This window comes from Sceloporus undulatus, chromosome 5 (assembly GCF_019175285.1).
Source record: "Sceloporus undulatus isolate JIND9_A2432 ecotype Alabama chromosome 5, SceUnd_v1.1, whole genome shotgun sequence".
Classification (NCBI taxonomy): domain Eukaryota; kingdom Metazoa; phylum Chordata; class Lepidosauria; order Squamata; family Phrynosomatidae; genus Sceloporus; species Sceloporus undulatus.
Window position 1 is genome coordinate 62,831,002 of NC_056526.1, and position 25,462 is coordinate 62,856,463.

At 39.4% G+C, this 25,462-nt stretch overlaps 1 protein-coding gene across 1 annotated transcript in view; it reads left to right on the forward strand.

Moving 5' to 3' along the window:
- Nucleotides 1–25,462, forward strand: part of NELL2 (neural EGFL like 2) — a 145,233-nt gene that overhangs the window by 82,156 nt on the left and 37,615 nt on the right. Inside the window, exons 16-17 of the mRNA XM_042469609.1 lie at nucleotides 20,048–20,170; nucleotides 21,898–21,993. Of these exons, the coding sequence (XP_042325543.1) occupies nucleotides 20,048–20,170; nucleotides 21,898–21,993 (219 nt within the window). The remainder of the gene's footprint in view (nucleotides 1–20,047; nucleotides 20,171–21,897; nucleotides 21,994–25,462) is intronic.

A 25,462-nucleotide genomic window follows, 5' to 3' on the forward strand; every position in this document is an offset into this window, starting at 1 on the left:
CCCAGATCACCCGTGGGTTTCCATGGCCAGTGAGATTCAAACCCTCCAGAGTCCTAGTGCAATGCTCAAGGCACTACACCAGCCTGGCCTGTACTCAGGTGTAAATCCCCCTATTGCAATGGCATTTCGTGTGGGTAAGTGGCTATTACAACTGCAGTGTTGGATTCTATAGGAACCTAGAGTCACAGAGGGAGTTTCCTTAGCTGAGCAAGGATTTGAACCCTGGGTCCTTTGCTGGCTGGGCCTCCTTGGGGAGTTGATGGGCTGGGATGAGGGGTGCCTCTCCTTGCCTGCCACTAGCACCATTCAAGCCAGGGCTGATGACTTCTTCTTCCCACTAGGGGCTGGCACTGGTGGGGCTGGACCAGGATGTGGCTTTTTCTGGGGTAGGGAAGGGACCCCTGAAGTGACCCTGGAGACCCGGGTCAGGATGGATGGATGTCCTCACCACAAAGGTGATCTATTCTTTCAAAAGAGCCACTTTTCATCACCACACACAGGCACACATACACACCCTAAAGCTATAAACACAGCATATAAATTCATACTCCTAGTCATGCTCGAAAAGGAGGACGTTTTGGAATTCCTCCTGGGCAGAGGTTGGAATGTAGGATGAGTCCTAGAAAGGAGAGGGGAAATTTTGAATTCCCCAAAACCAGGACAAGATGGTGTTACAACACCTTCTGCCACTAGTCCCCCCCTCCAGTGTGAGTGATTCAGGTCTGTTGTTCCCTCTTGCGGAATACATTCTAATCTATTCTTTTCAAAAGACCACTTTTCATCCACTTCAAAAAGCTATTCTTTTGCGTGTGCGCTTCATCTTGGCTCAGAACAAACACAGTTGAGACGAAACCATTTCCAGTGTGAATGAGGCACATATAAACTGATAAGCAAATCAGTTTAAATAATAGTGGGAATGGGCCCTAAGACTGTTTTTATGCCATGAAGAACCACCCACAGAATTAGACTGCACTGCAACAACTGCATGTTCACCATTTCTCAGTAACAATCTTTCTTATATGAGCTCAGATATCTAGGGAAAATATGGTCCTACTGGGGGATTTAAAAGACTATAAAATTACAGAAATCAAGTGAAAATTATCTAACATAACCAACAAGAAGAGATGAATATATGAAGAATGTACTAAATATATGTAAGAACAGCTGTACTCTTCCATGCACTGCGTTTCTCCATGCATAATGTCCAGATAACAGCTACTCACAAAGTTAAAACTGTGTCAGTTTCACCACCTTTGCAATAGGTTGCAACTTTTTGTTGGCATTCCAAATGGCTAACTTGTCCCATACTGCCTTTAAAACAGGTTTATTCTCAATTTTATGCTGTTTGTTATAGTCCTTATTGTTATACCACCTTTTAATGCCTATCTGCTGAAATACATTTTAAAAATAAATTTGCTTAAAGCAACTTCCTTTTAGATCTCTAGTGACAAATTTTTATATCACCATATTTAATATACAATTCAAAAATTACAAGGCCAAAGTACAGGCTACTCGGGTTACGAAATAATTCGTTCCGCGGCTCCGTTCGAACCCGAGTTATTTGCAAACCGAGAAAGGCTTCCGTTAGCCTGGAAACCGCTAGCCGCGCTTTGTGGTTTGATTTCGCGCCGAAAAAAATTAACCCGAAAAAAAATCGTTCCGAACGTTTTTCCAATGTAAACGTTTCTATGAATTTCGTAACATAATCGTATCCCGGGGCACCACTATTAACAAGCTTCCTTATACTGTACATACTATACAGTCTATTGTGCACTGGGAGACAATGATATAATAAGCTACACAGAGAGGAAAATACTTTTTCAAAGAATCAGTCCCATTAATTGGAGAACCACCTATCTGTATAATGTAGTTCTTTACATTTATTCATTAAGTTGTATGTGATTTTCTAAAACCCTGAGCATCAAGGTAACAAGCATTTGCAGCTTTGGGCCCCTGTTCGGTGGACTGAAAAAAGCAAGGACACAATTACCTGCTGTAATTACGTTGCTGACAATATATTTTCCCCTGGGATCACTTATGAGACTCTGTTCCCTTATCATGTCAGTACAATCTCTAGTGCTGCTCCTTTTGCAGATACTGATGTCCGGGAGTTCCATTAGTTAACCAAACACGATGAAAGCTGTGCAAATCTAACTTTGCCATCCTTTTAGCAAACATCCCCTATCATTGACATATGTTACAAGCTAATTATAGAATTTGGCAGTGATAATCTGAAATGTCAATGGGGCTGTAAATACAACAGAAATGCTTCAATGGAGTAAAGAGGGGTCAACAATATTATTAAGAAATAATCATTTAGAAAAGGTGGGAACTGTGCCCTTCCATAAGAATGGGCAGCGCTTCCATGAGCCTTCATCATTGACTATTAAAGCCTGCTTAATTTCAACTGAGCAGGTAACATAATTTACTATTCATGAAGTACGAAGGCAAGCCAGAAATATGCATATGATGAACATCTGGGAATGAATGAAAAAAATTACAGGGTCCATTCAGTTAAATACTGTATTCATTCATTCCAAAAGAAAAGCAAAGAGTATGAATGGGAGGTTCCCTTCATGACTGCCAATTGTTCAAGCCATTATTCATTCATACTATCCAGTGGGTAGGTAACTCTGTGTATATTTGAGTTAAATTTACATTTAGGTTACATTTTTTTACCCAATATAGCATGGTCATTTTGAGGTTCTCTGAAGAAATATACAGCCCAATTGATTACAGGTAGAATAGAATAACTTAGCTTATATAAAAGGCAAAAGCCCATTTATTCTGTTGTAGTTTTTTTTAAGTTCATCTTAGAGGAAGGTTCTTGGGCTATAATACAGTATATGAAATTGCTCCACTAAAATGGGTGATGTAAGGTAGGACTTGAGGTTTCAGACAGCATATTTGCTGAAACTCAGTATAAACGTCCAGGCAACTAGTGACTTTGTTGACATTTTACAAGTCATAACAAAGTCAGGGTTAATACCGACTAGAATTAAATGATATATTGTTTAACAATACAGTATGCCCAAATATTGCCATATGTAACCTTAACATATAACCTGAAGAACTACTAATACAAAAAGCACTTTGAAATGAATGAAAGGAGCTCTCAATATTAAATTTTCAACCAAAAACTGAACATCATCTTAAACTATCGTACACTGTTAATCATCCCATATCAAAGAGCCTGTAGTACAAGCAAATTAGATTTAATAGTAAAGTTGTCCAAAAACCTGTCTGCCACCAACCATGGGTCAATAGTTTTTGCTATTAAAGGATATATATATTATATCCTGAAGACCTAAAAGAGGATATAAGGACAAACTATTGTGTTCTGGTCACAAGATGTGTGAAGAAGTCCACTTGGCTACTACTGACTAAGCTCTAAATGGTATTTCAACTTAAATTGGCCATAGTAAAACCTATTAAAAAGCCCTCCCTCGACCCCCTGGTACATAATAATTATCGGCCTGTTTCGCTGCACCATTTTTGGGAAAGGTGACGAGAGGGCGTTGCGATCCAGCTTCAGGCGGTCTGGATGAACGGATTATCTGGACCCATTTCAAACTGGCTTCCGGCGGGTTACGGGGTTGAGACGGCCATGGTCGCCCTGGTCGTGATCTCCGTCTGGGCACGACAGGGAAGCGGGCCTTGCTGGTGCTCTTGGACATCCAGCGGCTTTCGATACCATAGAACAGGTATCCTTCGGACGCCTGGCAGAGGTGGAATCGGGGGCACTGGCGCTTCAGTGGTTCTGGTCCTACCGTCTCCGGGAGGTCCCAGATGGGGCAGCTGGGAGACGTGTGCTCTGACGAGAGGCCCCTAAAAACTGGGGTCCCTCAAGGAGCCATTCTGTCTCCCATGCTATTTAACATTTAACAATGAAACCGCTGGGAGAGATCATCCGGAGACATGGGGCGGCAGGGGGTTATCAGTACGCCTGATGACACCCAAATCATTTTGCTCTATGTCTCCGACTGATGCAGTGACCGGGGAGGGCGTCTCCTCTCGTGGCCTGTCTAGAGTAGGAGATGGCTGGATGAGGGAAAACCGACTCAAATTGAATCCAGAGAAAACGGAGGTACTAGGGATAGGTTCTCCTGGTCCAGGAATGCGTGGTTCCACCTGTCCTGAACGGGGTCACGCTCCCTGTGAAGCACTCCGTGCGCAGTCTGGGGGGTGCTTCTTGACTCGTCGCGTGCACTGACTGCAACAGGCAGTGAATGCGACGGAGTCAGGAGCACCTGTCATCAGCTTCGGCTGATCCGCCAGCTGCGTCCATACCTGGCCCAAGGGACCTAGAAACTGTTGTAACATGCTCTGGTAACTTCGAGACTGGGATTGTCTGCAATGTACTCTACTACATGGGGCAACCCTTATACCAAACTCGGAAGCTGCAAATGGGGCAGAATATGGCAGCCCCGGCTGGTCACTGGTGCTCCCAGGACCAGCCATATAACACCGGTTTTTAAAGGACCTCCATTGGCTGCCCATTCGCTTCCGAGCGTCAAATAGAGGTGTTGGTTGTATACCTATAAAGCCCTAAATGGCTTGGCCCCAGGATACCTAAAGGACCGCCTCTCCCCGTACATTCCGCCTCGCACCCCAGAAACATCTGGGAGCAATTACTGAAGGGCCTGGGGCAAGGTTAGCCTCCACCATGCGGAGGACATTTTCCAACGGCTGCCCCAGCCCCTTTGGAATACGCTGCCCACTGAGCTCCGCTCATCTACCACCCTGGCCCATTCAGGAAGGACTTAAAAACCTTCCTGTTCCAACTGGCATTCCCCGAATAAAAATCCCTGTGGGCCTCCTCCCTCTTCGTGGCCAGAAGGTTGGCTAGGGGCTTTTACCTGTTATTTTGATAAATTGTTGTATTTGTATTGTTTTTTGTATTTTAAATCTTGTGTGCATTGCTGTTTGGATTGTTGTTGCTGTTTTTAAACTTTACTGTAAGCCCCCTGATCATAGGAAGGCGGGATATAAATAAAAAATTTATTATTTGATTATTATTTATTATTTCATATCTTTTGTGTACGTTGCTTTAAGCAAATTTATTTTTTAAAATGTATTTCAGCAGATAGGCATTAAAAGGATGGTATAACAATAAGGTACTATAACAAACAGCAATAAAATTGAAGAATAAAACCTGTTTTTAAAGGCAGTATGGGACAAGTTAGCCATTTGGAATGCCCAGACAAAAAGTTGCAACCTATTGCAAAAAGGATGGTGAAACTGACACAGTTTTAACTTTGTGAGTAAGCTGTTATCTGGACATTATGCATGGAGAACGACAGTGCATGGAAGAGTACAGCTGTTGCTTACGTATATTTAGTACATTCTTCATAATATTCATCTCTTTCTTGTTGGTTATGTTAGATAATTTTCACTTGATTTCTGTAATTTTATAGATCATTTTAAATCCCCCAGTAGAACCATATTTTCCCTAGAATTATCTGAGCTCATATAAGAAAGATTGTTACTGAGAAACTGGTGAACAATGCAGTTGTTGCAGTGCAGTCTAATTCTGTGGGTGGTTCTTCGATGGCATAAAAACAGTCTTAGGGCCCATTCCCACTATTATTTAAACTGATTTGCTTATCAGTTTATATGTGCCTCATTCACACTGGAAATGGTTTCAGTCTCAACTGTGTTTGTTCTGAGCCAAGATGAAGCGAGGCACACGCAAAAGAATAGCTTTTTTTGAAGATGGATGAAAAAGTGGTTCTTTTGAAAAGAATAGATTAGAAAATGTATTCAGCAAGAGGGAACAACAGACCTGAATCACGTCACACTGGAGGGGAGGGACTAGTGGCAGAAGGTGTAACCCATCTTGTCCTGGTTTTGGGGAAATTCAAAAAATTTTCCCCTCTCCTTTCCTAGGACTCATCCTACATTCCAACCTTCTGCCCAGGAGGAATTCCAAAACGTCCTCCTTTCCGAGCATGACTAGGAAGTATGAATTTATATGCTGTGTTTATAGCTTTAGGGTGTGTATGTGTGCATGTGTGTGTGGATGAAAAAGTGGCTCTTTTGAAAAGAATAGATCACCTTTGTGGTGAGGACATCCATCCATCCTGACCCGGGTCTCCAGGGTCACTTCAGGGGTCCCTTCCCTACCCACAGAAAAGCCACATCCTGGTCCAGCCCCACCAGTGCCAGCCCCCTAGTGAGGAAGAAGAAGTCATCAGCCCTGGCTTGAATGGTGGCAGTGGCAGCAAGGAGAGGCACCCCTCATCCCAGACCCATCAACTCCCCAAGGAGGCCCAGCCAGCAAAGGACCCAGGGTTCAAATCCTTGCTCAGCTAAGGAAACTCCCTCTGTGAGCTCTAGGTTCCTATAGAATCCAACACTGCAGTTGTAATAGCCACTTACCCACAAGTAAATGCCATTGCAATAGGGGGATTTACATCTGAGTACAGAGCCAGGCTGGTGTAGTGCCTTGAGCATTGCACTAGGACTCTGGAGGGTTTGAATCCTCACTGAGCCATGGAAACCCACTGGGTGATCTGGGGCAAGTTTTCTCAGCCTCAGAGGATGGCAATGGCAAACACTTTTCTGAAGAGACTGGCCAAGAAACTCCACGAGAGGGTTGCTTTAGGGCCATCCTCCTTTCCTAGAACAAGTGCTATGGAATTCCTACATTCTAACCTTCTGTCCAAAGGAATTCCAAAACATCCTCCATTCTGACTAGGAAGCATGAATTTATTTGTGTGTTTTTAGCTTTTGGGCATGTGTGTGATTCCCCCCATTTTTGCTGGCAGGTCCTCCATTTGAGTTGAGGGTTTGTCTGGGGAAAGAAACTCATTCATTCTCTCTCTCTCTCTTTCTGTCATCTCTTCTCTCTGTTTCCCCCCATCCAACAACCCATTGTTGTTGGATGTGTAGGAGCCAAATCCTTCCAACTTGTCTCAAAGTGGCATGGCAATCAGTAGAAGAACGTGGACAAGGAAAGGAAAACACTCCACTGGCATGAACCCAGTAGGGCTTTGAATATGGAAATTTCCTTTCCTGCTGTTCTCTGCCATCATGCCCATGGGAGGGAGGACTGCTGTATTAAATATTATTTCTCTGGGGCAGTGGCAGCAGAACAAGCAAAGTCAAATCCACATGCCTTCTCACTGTCAGGTTGGACTTAACACCGTGAATGTTGAAGTCTTCATTTATTGACAAAACAAGACATGAACTGTCAGTTAATCTTAAGTATTTCATAGGAGGAAAAGTCCAAACAAGATGGGCTTTATCAAAATGTCAAAAGCTCACAGTTTGGATGGGTTCAACTATCATTCTGACTGAAATTCAATGCTAGGGAAGTTTATGGACAAATGCAGTTACATGTTAGGGCCTTTGTTAGCAAAGAATACTTCTTACTGGATTTTATTTCAGAAACAGTCCTTAGACCATCTTGCTTAAGCTTGAAGATATGTCTTCTTTTTCCGGTGTATTGTTGCTTACCTGAGGATCAGTGAGATTCATGTGGATGTAACATCTCAGTTAAATAATCTATGTGGTTGTTTCAGTTATTGGAGCAGCACGTGAACCAGCCATGCTACTTTAGTAAACATATGTATTAGTCTTAAGTGATGGTGGTGGCTATAACAGCTATAAACTTGTACTCAGAAGTTGGAATTTATTGTTGTTGGTTTTTGTTTTTGTCTGGACTACAAGCTGCAAAATTCCCAACCAGTATAGAGACTAGCTATGCTGGCCGGCAGATTCTGTGTGTAAAGCTCCAGTGTTAGTGATTTTTTTTGGAGTATATAGATAGTTCTGTTATGGGCACTCTTCTGATGATCAGGCTAGGATACACAATTAGAATCAGACTGCCATATTCACAGATTCTACATCCATGGATTCAATCATCCACATCTTGAAAATATATATATTTCAAAAAAATCCAAAAAGCAAACCTTGATTTTGTCATTTTATATAAGGGACATCATTTTACCAGTCCATTGTATATAATGGGAGTTGAGCATTCATGGATTTTGGTATCCACAGGGAGTCCTAAACTAAAGCTGAGTGGATACCAAGGGCCCGCTGTACATTCCTGCAAAATGTTTAATAGCTACATGGACCTGTTTTGGTAGCCTTTATATAGAAGTAGGTATGTATGAAGTACTTTGCAATGTAATCTTTTTCTATTGTTAAAGCAATGTAATCTTTTTCTGTCAAGAGCGGTTGTCTGGTAGATGTTGGTTTCAGATAGAATTATAGAAAGATTCCTTGATATTTTATTCATAGAGGGTTTTTTTTTCCCAGGTAGCAATGCAAAAAGAGTTACTGCATACATTGAATATTCAAGATCAATCCTTTTTGTCCTTAAAGATTCTTTTTGACTTTGTGCTGATTGTTTTTGTTCTTTGGTATCTTTAAATATATATTACAGTTTATGCATGGATAACACAGTTGAAGATCTTTGGGGACAACTTCATGATAATAATTCAATAAATATTGGATGGGGTGGTACTTTTTTTAAAAGACTAAGGGCCTGAACAGACAGGCCAAAATATAGCTGCTTCGGGTCACTTTGTAGGTATGCTGTTTAAATGACGCACGCATCTTAAGAGGCCAGACACTGCGCCAAAGCTGCACTGCAGTCCTTAGGACTGGAGCGTGGCTTTAGTACAGCTTCCAGTCTTTTAGGACACATGCAGCATTTAAACAGCATACCTACAAAGTGACCCGAAGCAGCTTTATTTTGGCATGTTTGTTGGTGCCCTAATTTATCTTTAAGTCTTTTCTACACTCAAACACTATAACCTGATGCAAAACACAAAACAAATACTGTAATCTGACAACAGATTAGCATCTAGAGGAATGTAGTGTAATTCATTCCCTATAGAACAACAGTGAAACTTTTTGTGCTGGAAAAAAGCCATAGTGGGGCCATGGCATGTGGTTCCGATGACACCCCCCCCCCAGCTCTTTCAGGGGTGGTGTTACATTGCCCTTTAGGCTGGTCTGTTTTGGCCCCAACTTTACTTGCTATGGTCAAGCACATTGAGCTGGAAAATATCGCTACCATGCCTTTCTTAAAATGTAGACTGTCTTTAAAATAGATATGCATTTAACATAGACTATAAAATATATATTTTCGAGAATTTTTAGTACAATAGCTTGGATACTGCTCTTCTATTCATGTAAGCAAGAAGTAATTTCCCCCCATTTTTCCTCTCTATCTGCTGGGCCCTCACCCCCCACCCCCCAAATGGTCCTCCAAGGAGCAGATTTTCAGGGGATTGGAGTTGAAATAAGAACACAAGAAAGTCCCATTACAATATTTTTTATACTCTTTTCCATCCATTCTAAAATGAAAAATATACATGGGTATAAGGATTTCACCCATATCCCTTGTACAAAGTGGTAGTGATAACTTCATATATTTTAAAGCCATTACTTTGGGAAATAACATCATCAGCATAATTATCACGATTTAACAGCTTCAAAACTCAGCAATGATGAATGCAACTTATTTTGATTCCTAAGTCATAGTGAAATTGATTTTAGAGATGTTCTATAAGCCTAATTTAGAAATAATTTGTGGAAATTGCTTGCTTGTTATAGTGACTATATATATGCAAATTCAGATTTACAAATCCATGCAAATATCTTAGCGTTCTATTTCTTTGATATTTTATCAAGGAATAATTCAATGACCATTGAAACCTACATTGGCTTGTTGCTGTCAGTTTAATGAACATTAAATCACATTGAAAATGGGTTTAAGCCCTCACATGTTATTTCACCAAAAGAAAATAAAGCTGAAATGAAAAGTAAATTTATGCTGCTGACATTTTAAATTCTACCCCTCTTTTAAACATCTTTAACAAACCATACTTCAAGAATCTTGTAAAATAAAATTAATCAGTTGCTAGACTTCCTGTCTGCTTGGATTTACTGTGGTTGATTTTTAGGTGTGGCTTTTTACTTGTTACCTAAGCCAAGCAGTATTCTATCTGCTTCTGTGGAAGAAAAATGAAATGCAAAAGTAATCAATGAAGAAGAGCAAATATATCTCTTTGTGTAGTAAAGCTTTAGTCACAGAGGAATAAAAGTGTTTTAAGTTCAGCCATTCCTTAAAACAGTTTTCAAGCAAAATATTGATCTCTACATATGTTTATGGCAAACTGAAAGGAAATGATACTTGTGTTTGACTTACAGATATTGCTACTGTTGTGCTCTGTGGCGGATTCCTGCAGCTAGCTATTTACTTTGTCACTGCGGGAGTCACTGACAACAATTCTGAACTTTAGGAACTGTCCCTGTAAAATATATCTGAAGTCTGAATGTCCTTAAATACTTCAAGAGTCTATCTTTTGAATAACATTAGATTTGTGGAGCTTATACAAGGATTCTGAAGAATGAATTCATGTGGATTGTGCCATTTTGCTGCAACAATATTTTTGAAACATTTCAGTTGGATGTTAGTACTATCAATAGAGTCAGAAGGATGTTTCGGTACCTTGAAGAATCAGTTTCAAGACAGACCCAGTTACGATTAATTACAGATCTGTAAGATCACCCTGGTATATAAGTTACTTTTCAACTATTCCATTTTGGCAGGGACAGTCCTGGTTAATTCTCTGTTCTCCCAACTTTTTCAGCTGTCTTTAAAATGTCCCATTTTTTTGTTCTCCTATTTTCGCCCTTTGTCCTCACCTTACTTCAATTGCTGCAAACTGAATTCAAAGTACAAAATTAGTTTGTACTCAGTTAACACAGGCTGCATGCACACTGCAGAAATAATCCAATTTGATACTTCTTTAAATAGCCATGGTTGAATGCTATGGAATTCTGGAAACTGTAGTTTTGTGAGACATTTAGCCTTGTCTGTCAGAGAGCTCTGGTACCACAACAAACTACATTTCTCAGAATTCCAGAACATGGAGCCATGTGAGTTAAAGCAGTGTCAGACTACATTATTTCTGCAGTGCAGATGCAACCAAGGAGGGAAGGGAGAAGAGTAGGTAGAATCTTGCCCTTCCCAGTAGGCTTAGGCAAAAGCAAACAGCTACGGCCTCTTCTAGCTTAAATTTTTCTCCTTAATGTGTGAATACTCATTGCTAACTGCCATCTTGACCAGATTTGCCCATATACATCCTGGCGTTCATCTGTGAAGTATTGGAGGGTATGCTTTATCAGATTTTTTGTTCTTGGATTTGCTCCATTTTTAAAGTCAAGTCCCTGCCTCCTAATACTACAGGGTGATTGAAAAAGAATGGTGCAAAACCAAATAAAAAGAGCTTTATTTTTGCAGCATTCGTTTTTAATCACCCTGTAGAAGGGTTCTTTGCCCCTCATGAGAGATCTGAAGACATTGTGATGGTTGGAAGGGATAGATAGGCTAAGAACTCATTTTCATGTACACATTATGCCTAGGTTACCTGATGCCTTGTGCCACTTGAGATTAAGCATGTGGCCTCATGAGATTTTCAGGAAGGGATCGGAATTGGGACTGTTAACCTGAAAGGCCTTCCTTCTTGCTTCCCCTCCATGCCTGTCCCTAAGCCAAGGTCTCCTCAGTGGCCTCAGTGCTCAGAATCAGATGTCCTTCCACTCTACCAAGTTTGCCATTGCTGGGCTGTTTTCCCACTATCCCCCTGCCCATCTAGGAAAGAAATCAGGCCACTGAGGAGAAGACCTTGGCTGCGGTGTGGTTGTAGAAGGGGAACAAGAAGGAAGGCCCCAGAGGTGTGGCAAAGGTGGCCTCGGTGCACAGCAGAGAGTTTTGTAGTGCATGTTTGGGGCAGGGTTTTTAAAATACTGACAGTTTTTCCACTTTTGTGGGGTCCTGCATCCCTAACATTCACTAAAGCTCATGTCCAATGGTAATATTCTTAGCCCTCTATGAACAGCTTTACCAGTAACTGTAGGGAACCATATTAGGTCCATCATTCAACATGCACATAATGAAGTGAAATGAAGAATTCAATTTGTGTCAGACATTTAATGGAAATAGAGCTATAGTGTTAAGACTGGCAGCATTACGATTCTGTTCTGTTATTATGAATGTATACAAATATGCTATTAACAAACATTTAATCTACTTTAATTTAAACATGATCTTTACTTTGAATTTAGATAATTCAGCATCAGAAATTACTCTAATAAATTCAGTGAAGAAACTAATTATTTACTGCTTAACCAACAAAATAGCCCATTATATAGCAAAGTTTTAAACTACACAATCTACCTGTCAGTCCAGCCCACCGACCAAACAAATAATATGTGGTTCTAAAATGCTAGTGAAAGTAAAGAAGACAGTGTAATTGTTGGTGATCAAATGTCAGGTCTGGGAAATGATGCTGCTTATTTTGGTGGTAGAACTATTGCATATGACTGTCTATTCAACCTGAAATCTTTCAGAAAGCATCCTTCTGAGAATTCAATTACAGCAGTATAGTAAAATATGTATTCATTTCTTCTACAGACTACTGCAAGATTAAAAAACAACACTCTCTGTATTCTCTCTTTCTATTTCTTGCATTATTTAGTTGTTAGAATGGTTGTTTTGGTGTTATTGGTATATTCTGAGGAAAATTCCATTAAGAAAACCGCCTGAACCTTGCAATCTCAAGACTGAGACGCACTGAATGCTGCTATGTTGTTTCCTGCTTTTTAAGAGAATGCAAACAGTACTTGGTATCAATGAGGGCTGCAGTTCTTAGAATCTGTGCTCAAGTTGTTTCCCATCTGTTTTATGCAGCTAAGGACAAAACTAAATGAATATCTTGAACTTTTATTTTTCCCATTCTCCCACAAAATGTGTCTGTGTGTGAAGGGCATACATAAAAAGAATATTGCAAAACTGAGTCCCTCTCCTATCTCATCTCATGGTGCTGTTGCTTTAAGTAGTTTATTCTTAACTAGTTTACTTCTAACATTGGAACAGGGCTAGAGGGAAACTGATTAAAGCAGTTGAGTGCAATGGCACAAAGTGAGAAAAGTGGCTGGATTTTGCTCTCCTTTTTCTCATTCCCTTTTTGTTTGAAAATTGGAGCCAGACACATCCACTCTGTACAAAAACAGAATGCTTAAGGAGGGCTTCAAAATGATTTGTTGTTAGCACTTGTTATTTGCCTTCAAGCAGATTTCAGTTTATGGTGACCCTATTGGTGCTGAGGATACCATGGATGGCCAAAAAAGCAAACAAATGGGACATAGAACAGATCAGGCCCAAACTGTCCTTGGAAGCCAAAATGACAAAACTGGGGCTGTCAAAATTTGGCCACATCATGAAAAGGTATGGGTCATTAGAAACAACAATAATGCTAGGAAAAGTAGATGGTAGTAGAAAGAGAGGCAGACCATATGCATTCTCAGTCAAGGAGATAATGGGCTTGAACCAGTGGAGGAGAGGGGATCTTGGAGATGTCTCATCCATAGGGTTGCTATGAATTGGAACAACTTGAGGATGGTTAACAACAACAACAAATGAATAATCCCCACTCATCAACTGCCTGCTCAAGTTTTTCAAACTTGGGGCTACGGTTTCCTTGATTGATTCAATCAAGTGTACTGTCCTTTTCCTGCTACCATCCACTTCACCAAGCATTATTGCATTTTCCAATGAGTCATGTTGTCTCATGATAGGTCCAAAGTATGACAGCCTCAGTTTAGTCACCTTTGCTTCTAGGGATAGTTCAGGCCTGATTTGTTCTAGGATTCATTTATTTGTCTTTTAGCAATCCAACATATCTGTAGAACTCTTCTCTAGGACCACTATTCAATCAATTAGGTGATTTTCTTCCTGTGAGCTTTCTTTGACCATCCAGCTATCACAACTAGAGAGATAAATCAGAAATACTATGACTTGGATGTTTCTGACTTGGGTATTTAATGATATGTCTTTACACCTGATGATTTTATCTAGTTCTTTCATGGCTGCTTTTCTAAGCCTTAGTCTTCTTCTGAATTCTTGACTATAATATCCAGTTTGGTTAATGACTGAGTCAAGGTCTTGGAAATATCTAATTATTTCATTGTCTTTATCATTCACTTTAAAGTTATGTAAATAATCTGTATGAGAGCCAGTGGAGTGGAGTGGTTTGAGTGTTGGACTACAACTCTGGAGATCAGGGTTCAAAACCAAGGGTCACTCTTAAAAACCTACTCAGTGACCTTGGGCAAGTCACACTATGTCAGCCTTAGAGGAAGGCAAACCACCTCTGAACAAAATCTTGCCAAGAAAACCCTGTGATAGGTTCATCTTAGTGTCACAATAGGTTGGAAACAGTTTGGAGGCGCACAACAACAAATATTTTCATTTTAATATTCAGCTGTGACCCTTCTTTGTTATACCTTTAGAATATTACATTTTAAAATCTTAATTTAAAAAGTCATTTTTAATAATTAAAAACCAATGAGGTCAGTCTTTTTTGTGTGTAGCAATGTTCATTGTTAACTTTGGTATTTTAGGGAGGAATTGACAGTATTGAGGGGGAGCAGCCATTTTTGGCCATTTTCAGTATTTTGCTATAATTTTTAATTTAAAAATTAAAAATTCCCAGTCCTATTTAATGCAATAAATTAATTTCATAATTTCAGTGTTCTAGTGTTAATTAATCAATTTTCTTTAACAGTGTGACATTACTTAGCATGTTAGCATGAATGCTGAACTTTCCAAATCACTTAAGATGCACATTTCTTTTCTGTGTCTATTTTAGTGCTAAGGCATGGACATTTGAATAATCTTAATGGCTGTATCCATCCATAGGCAAAATTTAACTCACATTGTTAAATCAGAACTTGTTGTTGTTGTTGTTGTTTTGTGCATATATATTCTGACTTTTGTAAAAGATATAAAACAGTTTTAAAAAAGCCACTAGTAACACATTTAAAGGATCTGATTTGATATTCTTAAATTTCAGGTGAGTTCATACATACATATGCAGACTTTTAGAGTACCTCTAAATATGTGTGAAGTTGGTTCACTTAAGAATACCACTGTTGGAATAAATATCTCTTTTTTCAAGTGCCAGTAACACATAGCTTAGTATACTCATGGGCACTAGAGAACAGAAGAGAAGAGCTAGGTAATCAGCAGACATCAGAAGAAATGAAACAGATGAGTTTAAAAAATGATTGAATTTCTGAGTGGTCCCTTCTTGCCATACAATAACCGTTTGAAAGCCCAGCAGTTCTTGTTCTAAATGCAAACTGCTACATTAAATAATAACTAGGCATGGGAAGCCAAGGAATTTCAGTTATCAGTTCAACAAATTTACAGAATGAGATAAAACTCAGCCTATAATCCTTTAAGGATTATGAGACATTTGAACATTATCAATAGTTGATATATATTCACATAATTTTCCTTTCATTACATGAAAGGAGAAAAATAATTTGTGTGCATTTTAATAACATTAAGATAATACTTCACAACAGGCAAACCTATCAGTTTAATTCCGTAGCACAATTGATACCCTAATTTGCAAAGCTGTGACTTCTTCCTCTTTCCGAATATCCCTATCCTATCTGAATGATTCTTCTCCCTGCTTGGAGTCACCCTGTAAAATTTACTATTACTGCAGGTCACTGCATCATATAGTCCAGCAATATTATTGATATGGCTAGAAAATGTTATGAGTTATGATATAGTTATTTATGCTGATTTGGAAGTAATTAAATTGTGTGCTTCAAGAATCAAAACGAGCAGTTCATTAATATGTTTTGCTGAACACTTAAGAATTAAAAGACAAAATGCTCTGAAAAGAATGCTAAGATTTATTATTTGTATCAGAGTAGGAGCCAGAGGTCACATACACACCTAGCTAAAACATCTTGTTCTAATTTTTCATATTCTGAAAACTGGATGACATACTATAATTTCCTTTCACTGCCACCTAAAGTCTCCCACATTGCAAATATGGAAAATCAAAGATGTACTGGTTACTGCTATTATCTTTCTTTTCCCTGTCTCTTTCACTGTTTTGTGAAGACCTCTGTCTACATTTTCTTGTTTGTTGGAACCACAGTTTGTTACAATGTCCAAAACTGTCAAGTTATGCAGACAATTTTGCCTCTAACCATGATTTGCAAAAACCACTTCAGACTATAGTTTCAAATTCTACATTTTGATGAGTCTACTGCAAATACAGCAAACTGTTGAAACTTTCAAGTGTATTATAGAGGTTTAATCTAAAGAAGTCCCACCTTCCAAACTAGCTTCATTAAGAATGGTATTTCCACACCTATTCTAAGGAACCTGTGTTTTTCTCCAATGACACAAAGTTGTTTGGGGAATTCAGTTCATGTCAGATATTTAACACTGGGTTCATTAGACTTGTGCCTTGCAATAACCACATGCACACCTACCATTTTCCTGTGGCTGTAAATTGCAGGAAAAGATTGGCAGCAGTATTCAAGCTGTATTTTAATAAGGCTTGTCTGTTAATGCTGATCTTCTCTTTAAAGAACCTCTGATAAACTTCAGAAGAACTCCAGGGTTCCTTGGAACATAGTTTAAAAACTAGCTGTCTGAAGCATCAAAGGGGGCATAAAAGAGGCTACCATAGTGTTTCTCAACCATCTAAAATTATATTTCTGAAAGGATAATGTCTAGTTAGCACCTAAAGAGTAATCTGAAATTCAAACAGGTTTGCAGTCCTAAGTTGTTTAGCCTTACTTGAAAGAGTACATAAAAATGGCAGTTTCATTCTCATTAACAGAAAGTAGTCAGTAAAGTTCAAGTGACCTGTTGAAGGTTTTAGAGTAATTACTGTTAAAATTTATATGCTCCAGTTTCTGTTGTTAAATGACACAGAAATTGAGAAACATAAGGGCCTTGTTTGCATGGGCCAAAACACCTGCTTTCCCCCTGTTCTCTTGTCATCCTGTTTGGATGACCTATTGTTCAATCCCTGGGTCTGGTCCAGCAGGTTCTGCACCAGATGCAGTGTATAATGAATTATGGGGCCACTGCTGCCAGGTTTTGCAAACCTGAATGGGATGGACCTAGAGCAAATCCCCCTCATTGCAGGTTTCAAAATATCGAGTTTTCCCCTGTTTCTTTTGGGAAAAAAGCAGGTTTTATCAGGGTGCCGCCAATGTGAACTTGTTCCCAATCCCATTTGGGACATCCTGAAGGGAGGGATTAATGGGCAGAGGGTGAGTAGAGGGGCGGAGCATACCCATGCTATCCCACAGGTCTACCTTGAGTGTTCATGCTTAGTTGCCAGTTCCAAGTGGGGTTTCATGGCAAGGGATGCTCCAGGAGGCTTGCCCTCCTCTTCCTCTGATGCTGGCAGGGTGGGAATCCCTGCAAGGAGAAGCTCTCATGGGATTTTCATGGCAAGGGTGGGAACTTCCCAAGGAGCAGCTCTCATGGGAGTTTCATGGTAATGGGTCCTCCAGCAGGCTTGCCCTCCCCATCCTCCAAGGATGGGGGTCCCCCCCCTTCAACAGTGTGACATTGATGTGCATCATTTGGTTGACAGAACAAAAATAAAACCCCCAAAATTGATCAATCAGGAGGCTCCATTTTTAATTGGTATTTTGGTCAGTATGAACTTGACAGGATTAAATTGTACTGGAGAGATTCAATTGGGGCAAATGTGGTGTGAACTTCTATTTGGGTCAGATTCACTATTGCATCAACGAATTTGCCTGGATCTACCCAGCACAAAAACACAAGTGTGAATGGAGTTTAAAATAGCCTACCTCATACTCCAGATCTTCCAGGAAGATCTAGAGCCCTTCATTTCCACATTGGGGTGTTGTCTGCATGGGTGTCCCACTGAGCTACCTTGTGCATCTGCCACTGCCATGAGTTCAGAACACTGCCATTAGCAGTGAGTTCAGAACACGACACCCAGCAGACAATTGCTCTGGTGCAGAAATGGAGAGCCAGATAACGGGGAGGGGAGGGCAGCTCTTGGGCCAGGAGTATCCTGGCCCATGCAGGCAGGGCCAAGAAAACATGTCATATACATTAAACAGTAAGCAGACATCTTGATGGGAGGAATTATGAGGAGCCAGTGACGTATACTGATTGATGTCAGTCTAAACCTATAAACAGCAAGGTTCACATCCCTGATCAGACAGGGAGTTTATTTTGTGAATTTGACTCAGCCATTCACTTGTCCTGACCTACCTCCCAGTGGATGATGTCACATGACTGAAATTGGAAGTATAATCCAGTATCATCCTGAACGGAATCATGCATATTCAAGTTACCACACACGATTGCTGGCAGTCCAAACGCACTCCGAATGCAATCACATGTCAATCCACAATTAAGTAAATTCGGTGAACTAGCGAAGTCACATACCCTGATCTTAGGCAACTTCACACTCAGTGCATTATTGTTTGGTGTGACGTACATGTCTCCTTTGGTCCTAGTCCCCCCCCCAAATCCGGAAGGGGGGTTCTTATGAAGCCATGCTGCAATTCGGTTTCAATTTTGCTTCCACTTGTCCTTCATCATTGCTGAGGGGGGGGGGGCTGCTGCCTGCTAATTAAGAGGCATGAACCCGGAGCTAGTTGATAACCATTATATTCATGTTTTAATGTGATGAGTGAAAATATACAGTATGCTCATTTTAACATGAATAGAGCATGTTCTTTCAACCATTCTTCCCGCCCCCCTCCCCCCTCTTTTGTAAATTGTGGGGTTCCTTGGTTCATCTCTCTCACCCGCCTAAATATGCTATGCTCCAGTCATCTGGGGTCTCACTGAGCATGCACAAGGGTTCCAGTTTGCAATTAAAAACCCACGGATGTGATGGCTTACTGCACACAGAATCTGGGTCGCATTTGGGGAGGCCATTACAGCGAATTTAAGATGTGATAAGTAATCACGTAATTGCGAATTGACCTTGCTATCTTCTCTTTGAAATTGAGAGCCTCCCATCTCGTTTGATAAACTCCAGTGTTATTGTACAGTAAAATGTATCTTCCCCTGACAGTTTAGGAGAAGTGCAAGATAAAATTGTGATAGATTAAAATAAAAATCTTTGCCTAAGTAACAAGAGTTGTATCAGACTTCAGATCATATTGATTTTTGTGCAAAAGTGGGCCATCTTCCCTTTTTGCATAATGATTAAAATTGCATTCATAATCTCATTTCAACTGATATTGGTAGCCATTGATCTGGCTTTGCATTGTTGGTTATGTATTCAGTGAAAAGAAGGTAGGAAGGGTTATGTACTATATTTCACAGAATTTTCTTCTCTTTCAGGAACAAAACACTGAAAGGCAGCAGTTTTTCCTTTTGCTTAGGTTTTTTTAGTAAACACTGTGAATCACTGTTACTATTTACTGACAATTTTTAGCTTGTTAGTATGTAAATATATTCTTGTTTGTTTTACTACCTGTACTTTGCTGAGTGTCTAAAGTTGCTGTTCATTTTTCTGAGCATGATAAATACCCCCAAAATCTACCGCCACAGAGAAATGGGATATATTCTACCATTGTAGTAAAAATATGTATTTTGTTTCCCTTTGAATTGTCAAACTGCTTGCTCCTAATTTCTAACAACCAGATTGGAAGAGCCATTTAGGTTGCAATTGTATGTTCACTAAAACTAGCAGTAAACTCCACTAAATACAGTGATCTTTCTGAGTAAACATGAATACATTTGCACTGTCAGAAGATGCTACTATTCTTCATATTTATTCTGAAATAAGTCTCATTGAGGTCAATGAGGTTTGTCCCCAGGTAAGTGAATTTAGGATTTCACCCTTAGTGTGGTAATTCATTAGCAAATTGAGACTAGTCTATGCTGCAGAAATAAAGCACTTTTAATTGGCATGGCTCAGTCCTATGAAATTATGGGATGTGCAGCTTGTTGTGGTACAAGGGTACTTTGATAAAGAAGGCAAAATATCTCACAAAACTATGAATCCCAAAATTCCATAGCATTAAGCCATGCAGCAGAAGTGGTGTCAAATGCTATTTTTTCTGCAGTACAGATTGCATATGAGGAAGGTAAGAATACTGATAGAATTCGAAGAACATATCAAAGTATGGATTTCCAAAGCACTTGTGTATTTTACAGATTGATCCACATAACACATCTTTATTTTTAACTTTTCAGAGCATGATGAATGCCTCACAAACCAACACAACTGTGATGAAAATGCACTCTGTTTCAATACCGTAGGAGGACATAACTGTATTTGCAAGCCAGGCTATACTGGAAATGGCACTGTGTGCAAAGGTAAGATATCAAACCTAAAACCAGCTGAATTTTATATCTCGCTGGTAAATCCTGTGAACCTGTATGATGAATCTTGAATATTCAGGCTCAACAGTTTTAAATGGTACCATTTTATATATACCCAATGAGATAATTTTAACATTATATAATATAATATTAGGCTGCTTCACAAAATAGCAAGGTCATAACAAGGAAATGTCACCATATGCAGAGGCAGCGAAGAACTGTGATCATGTGAAGTTGAAGGCTTTCATGGCTGGCATCCATAGTTTTTTGTGGGTTTTTCAGACTATGTGGCCATGTTCTAGAAGATTTTCTTCCTGACGTTTTGCCAGCATCTCTGGCTGGCATCGTCAGAGAATGCTTGCCTGGAAAAAACGCCTGGAAACTTGCCTGGAAAACTGTGATTATAGCTGCTTGTTACATAGGCAGACTGTCATCTGGGTAGGGAGAATGGCTCATCCAAAACTTTGGAATGAAATATCTACATATCTCGCATAGACCATGAGCTTCTTTGGTGCATTCACCTATATAATCCTTCCAGTGATAAATATACTATATTCTGTATGTTTGAGACCCTATCTACACTGCAGAAATAATTCATTTTGATGCCATTTTACCTGCCATGGCTCAATGCCATGGAATTCCAGAATTTGTAGTTTTGTGAGATATTTGCCCTTCTCTGTCAGAGAGATTTGGTGCCACAAGAAACTACAAATCCCAGAATTCCACAGCACTGAGCCGTGGCAGTTAAAGTGGTGACAGCCTGAATTATTCCTGCAGTGCATATGCAGTCCAAGCAAGCATTGGCTTCAATTTTATAAAGCCATGGTTGAGTTTAGGATTTTTTCCCCCACCCAGAGTGTTGAAGGCATGGCCAATTTTCTGCTGGCATTTCCACATTATTTAAAAGAAAATGGCCTTTGATGTCCATTAAGTAAAAATAACTACCATTAGATGAATTAACAGCTAAGATTCTAATTTATCTATAAAAAATTTTTGTAATTAAGAGTTGTAAAAACAAGGGTAGAGTCACAAAAATACAGACAGGGCTTTGGGAATGTACTTTTCTATTAGGCTGACAATTCTACAGGGAAAACATCCATGCAGCCAGCCTCTTCCATAGTGCTTTGGGCTTTTGAACATTGTGCCAGTGGACAATGATGGATTCAATGTTAGTGAGGCAAACCCTGTTCCCAAAACAGGTTCAGCATTTTGGAAAACTTTAAAGATAAGACTGATACTCAAAGGACAATTCACCACCCCACTGACATTGAAACCATCAGCCTCCAATGTGTTCGGTGAGCACCATTTCAGTAAGACAAGAAGAATGGAAAGTACAGAATTCCTGTAACATTCACATACATCATGTTAATGTAATTGGACTCACCAAATTCATTGTCAGAAATGAATTATGAGACAATGATTTCCAAACAATTTTGATTTCTTCAGTTTAGGGATAAAAAGCATGATCACTGGAAAATTCCAGTGAGTGAACAAGACACAGATTCTTGTAACACCTTTGAGATTAATTGTGCAAAAGAAGTTTAGCACACGTCCGAAAGGTGCTACAAGATCCCTTTAAAATGGTTTATGTTCAGGTGTGGAAGAAAGTGCTTTTACATTTGGAGACATTCATTTAAGAAATAATTGATTGAAGGGCTTTTGTTTTTCACAGTAGTATTGAAAGATCCCCTAATTATAATTATTATTTCATTTTTTTTCAGCCTACTGCAAAGATGGTTGTAGAAATGGAGGAGCTTGCATTGCTTCCAATGTCTGTGCCTGTCCACAGGGATTCACTGGGGCTAGCTGTGAAGCTGGTGAGAAATCCATTCTTTCCCTTTCTTGTGAATCTTACATCCCTGTATAAAATCATTTCAAAGGACTGCTCTTGTAAGAGAAATAATGTGTATCCTCTGTGTTTCCACTGATCCCCCCCCCTCGTAATTTGATTCTCTGCACAAATTAATTTTGCCAGGTGAAAGAGTAAACCTAGGTCTTACATGAGAAAAATAATGGTTACCATGATGTAGTGTTGGTGATTATTTTTTGTGTGCATATTGATTCTTCTAAAGTTCTGATCTTTTCTTTCTATCTTTTTTTAACCAGGATGTGGTTTAAATTCTTCTTGTTAATCTAAAAACTAGGGTGTATTGGCATAAACACTGAATTAATTTTTATTTATTCCAAGTTAAATTAAATCTTTCGGTAAGCATGTTCTGGAATATTTCCCTAGGCTTTATGTAATGAGAATATTAGCAGCACAGGGACATTTTATGCTAATGAACTCATCCCAAGCATATTATATGGTGGTAGTAAGCTTCACTGAGTTCATTCAAAATTATTTTTATTTTATGGTTATAATCCCATCAGTTCATTTCTACGTATTTTACAATGCACTGGTGGTAGGAGTGGAGGGCCAGCTTCTGCATTGGATTTCAAAAACATTCCACATAAATTATGCAAAGAACTTAGTTTTCAAAATTTGTATCATCAGCTTTCCTGGGCTTGCTGCACAGTTACATAAACTAGCACAAACAGTAATATTGATCCATAAACAACAAACATAAACAACTTCTAAAATGTGAAAATTTTATTGAAGCAGAGTTCGTGAACTGATGGGATTATAACCATCAATGTTTTTTAAAAAATGTTTCTGTATTTTTAGGTAAACTTTTGGGGAGTTTTTGTCTCAGTGTTTCACATAATCACAGTATAGTACTCAGATTCCAATGTAGTGTAATCCTGTCAGTAGTTTCTTGGTAAAAATTCTAACCTGTTTTTGTACATGTACAGTTGGCCCTTTTTTATGCAGGAATTCAAGCATCCACAGATTGAAAATGTTAAAAAATATACATAAATTCCAAATAGCAAAGCTTGATTTTTCCCCATTTTATATAAGGGACACCATTTTACTATCCATTGTATTTAATGGGACTTGAACATTCATGGATTTTGGTATTTGTAGGGGGTACTGGAACCAACTCCCTGCAGATACCAAGGGGCCACTGTATCATCTGGAAGGAAGACAACACGGACAGATGCATGCTAAGAAGGCCATAGTATTTTTGGTGGTACTATATTTCAATACAGATGTAGGCCCACATGTTATTAACAACAGTCTACTATAGGGGTGAGCAACTGTGGCACTTGAGATGTTTTTGGTCTATTAGCTCTAGCCAGATTAACCAATGGTGCAGGATTATTGGAGTTGTAGTCCAAAAATTGCTGGAGGGCTATTGTCTTAGCTCTTTAGGCAGCATAGAAAAAGGAAGGAGATTTTGATTGAAATAAGAGGAAAGTGGCTTCAGAATGTTTGGAAATTTGTGAGCTTGTAAATAATATTCTGACTAAAGTAGCCTTACTTATTGGGTTGCAAAACAAAACTAAAGGATCTTGCAGTTGTGTTGGCCTTGCTATGCCTAACAGAAGGGCAATCTACCTCTTAAGATTGACTGACTCTATTGTCAACCTGTAATTCTGACCATAAATCTTTGGAATTATGCTAAAGAAGCAATTTTAGAAGCATTAATGTTGTTCTACTTGCAGTTTAAGTATAAATCAGTCACAAATTTGACTTTCATTGGGAAATTCTCTCTTCGTCCATCTGAGAAATGAAAAATGATCCTGTTGTCCTTAGATTTAGATTGCATCTTGAATAAATATTGCCAGCATGGTAACAATTTCTTTGAGATGCAGATAATCTTTCTCTATAAATGGATACCTGTATATCTATTTTCAGACATTGTTTAGTTAATTCATTTGTTTTTCCATATTGGGGTAAAATTATGCTTTTAAGTTAAAAATAAATGTGCAGGTGTAATACAGCACATTTGATCTTGTTTCACTTTTTTATTTCACGCCCCTTTCCTTTCTTGTGAGATTTCCAGGAATGGGGTGGGAAGCTACAGCTTTTAAAATGACTCCAGACCCCACAATCCATCATCCTTTGCTATGATAACTTGGAAGCTGTAAACCAACAGCACTCATACATATAAATGGAACTCCTTTGCATAAAACTATCTGACTGCCTTAACTGAGCATTTTAATTTATCTGAATAATAATAATAATAATTATTATTATTATTATTATTATTATTATGGTATTTATACCCCGCTCTTCAGTCCTAAAGGCTATCAGAACAGCTTACAATTATTATTTTTAATTAGATGGTTCCTTGCCCTTAGGCTTACAATCTAAAAGACACAACACAAAAGGAGAAGGGAATGGTGGTGGGGAAAGGGATCACACACACACACACACACACACACACACACACACACACACATATATATAATATTATATTATATATGGGGCCAGTGTTCTGAATTAGTTACTTAGTATTGTTATGACCCCAAACCTGACAGAAATGTTGTTCATCCATATTTCAGATGCCATCAGAGTGGATCTCTTTCTCCAATGCATCTGATGCCCAATAAAATGTGGTGAATGGGTGAAGTTATGATTGTGGCAATAGTGTCACAGTAGTGACTAAGTAGCCTAAATTTACTTATTTGTAATTGTTCTGTATTCACAATTGCCGGTTTGACCAGGAAAGGTTTACTTAGGAACAGGCAAAAAAAAACCCCAAAAACCCCCCCCCCCCCCAAAAAAAACACTATGCTCAGCCTGACACCAGTGTGCTGTCTGTTTCCATGACACACAGTGACTTCCAATGGAACACCATGGGCTTCCCTAGTTAACCTGACTTTTCCCTGGAGTTAGCAAACCCCAGGGTTAGTACAGGTTCATGTGACATGCAAACAGTGAGATCAGGCCCAAATTGGCCAGCTGTTTGCATGCCAGGCACTATGCTATTCCCCTTCCCTGTGTTGAGCAGCATGAGGAAAGGGGATGACCTTAACTCAGAGCCACTGCCACCATATCCCTTACCTACAGAAGCTCTGTGGACAGACCTTCAAGTGGGGTTTCACTTCTTCGGAGGGTGGGCTCCCATGTGCAACCAATGAGAAGATAGGGTAGAGGGACACCCCATCACATCCCTACCATGTAGCTCTGGGGATGAGGCACTAGTATAGGCCCTGTTGGCCTGCACAGACAATGCTCTGAGGAATACTCTGGGGTGGTTTGGCATGTTACTTCCTCTGAAATACATCCTAGAGCATCTGGTATTCATTGGTACTAAGTACTAAGGAGGGCTGACCCTGCTTAGCTTCCAGGGTCAAATAGGATCTGCTGCCCTTATGGTATTTTAAGCCCTTGCTGTTGCAACTAGAGCTATGCAGATGTCTTAACCAAATCTGAAATAATGGAGTGAATCAGGCTGA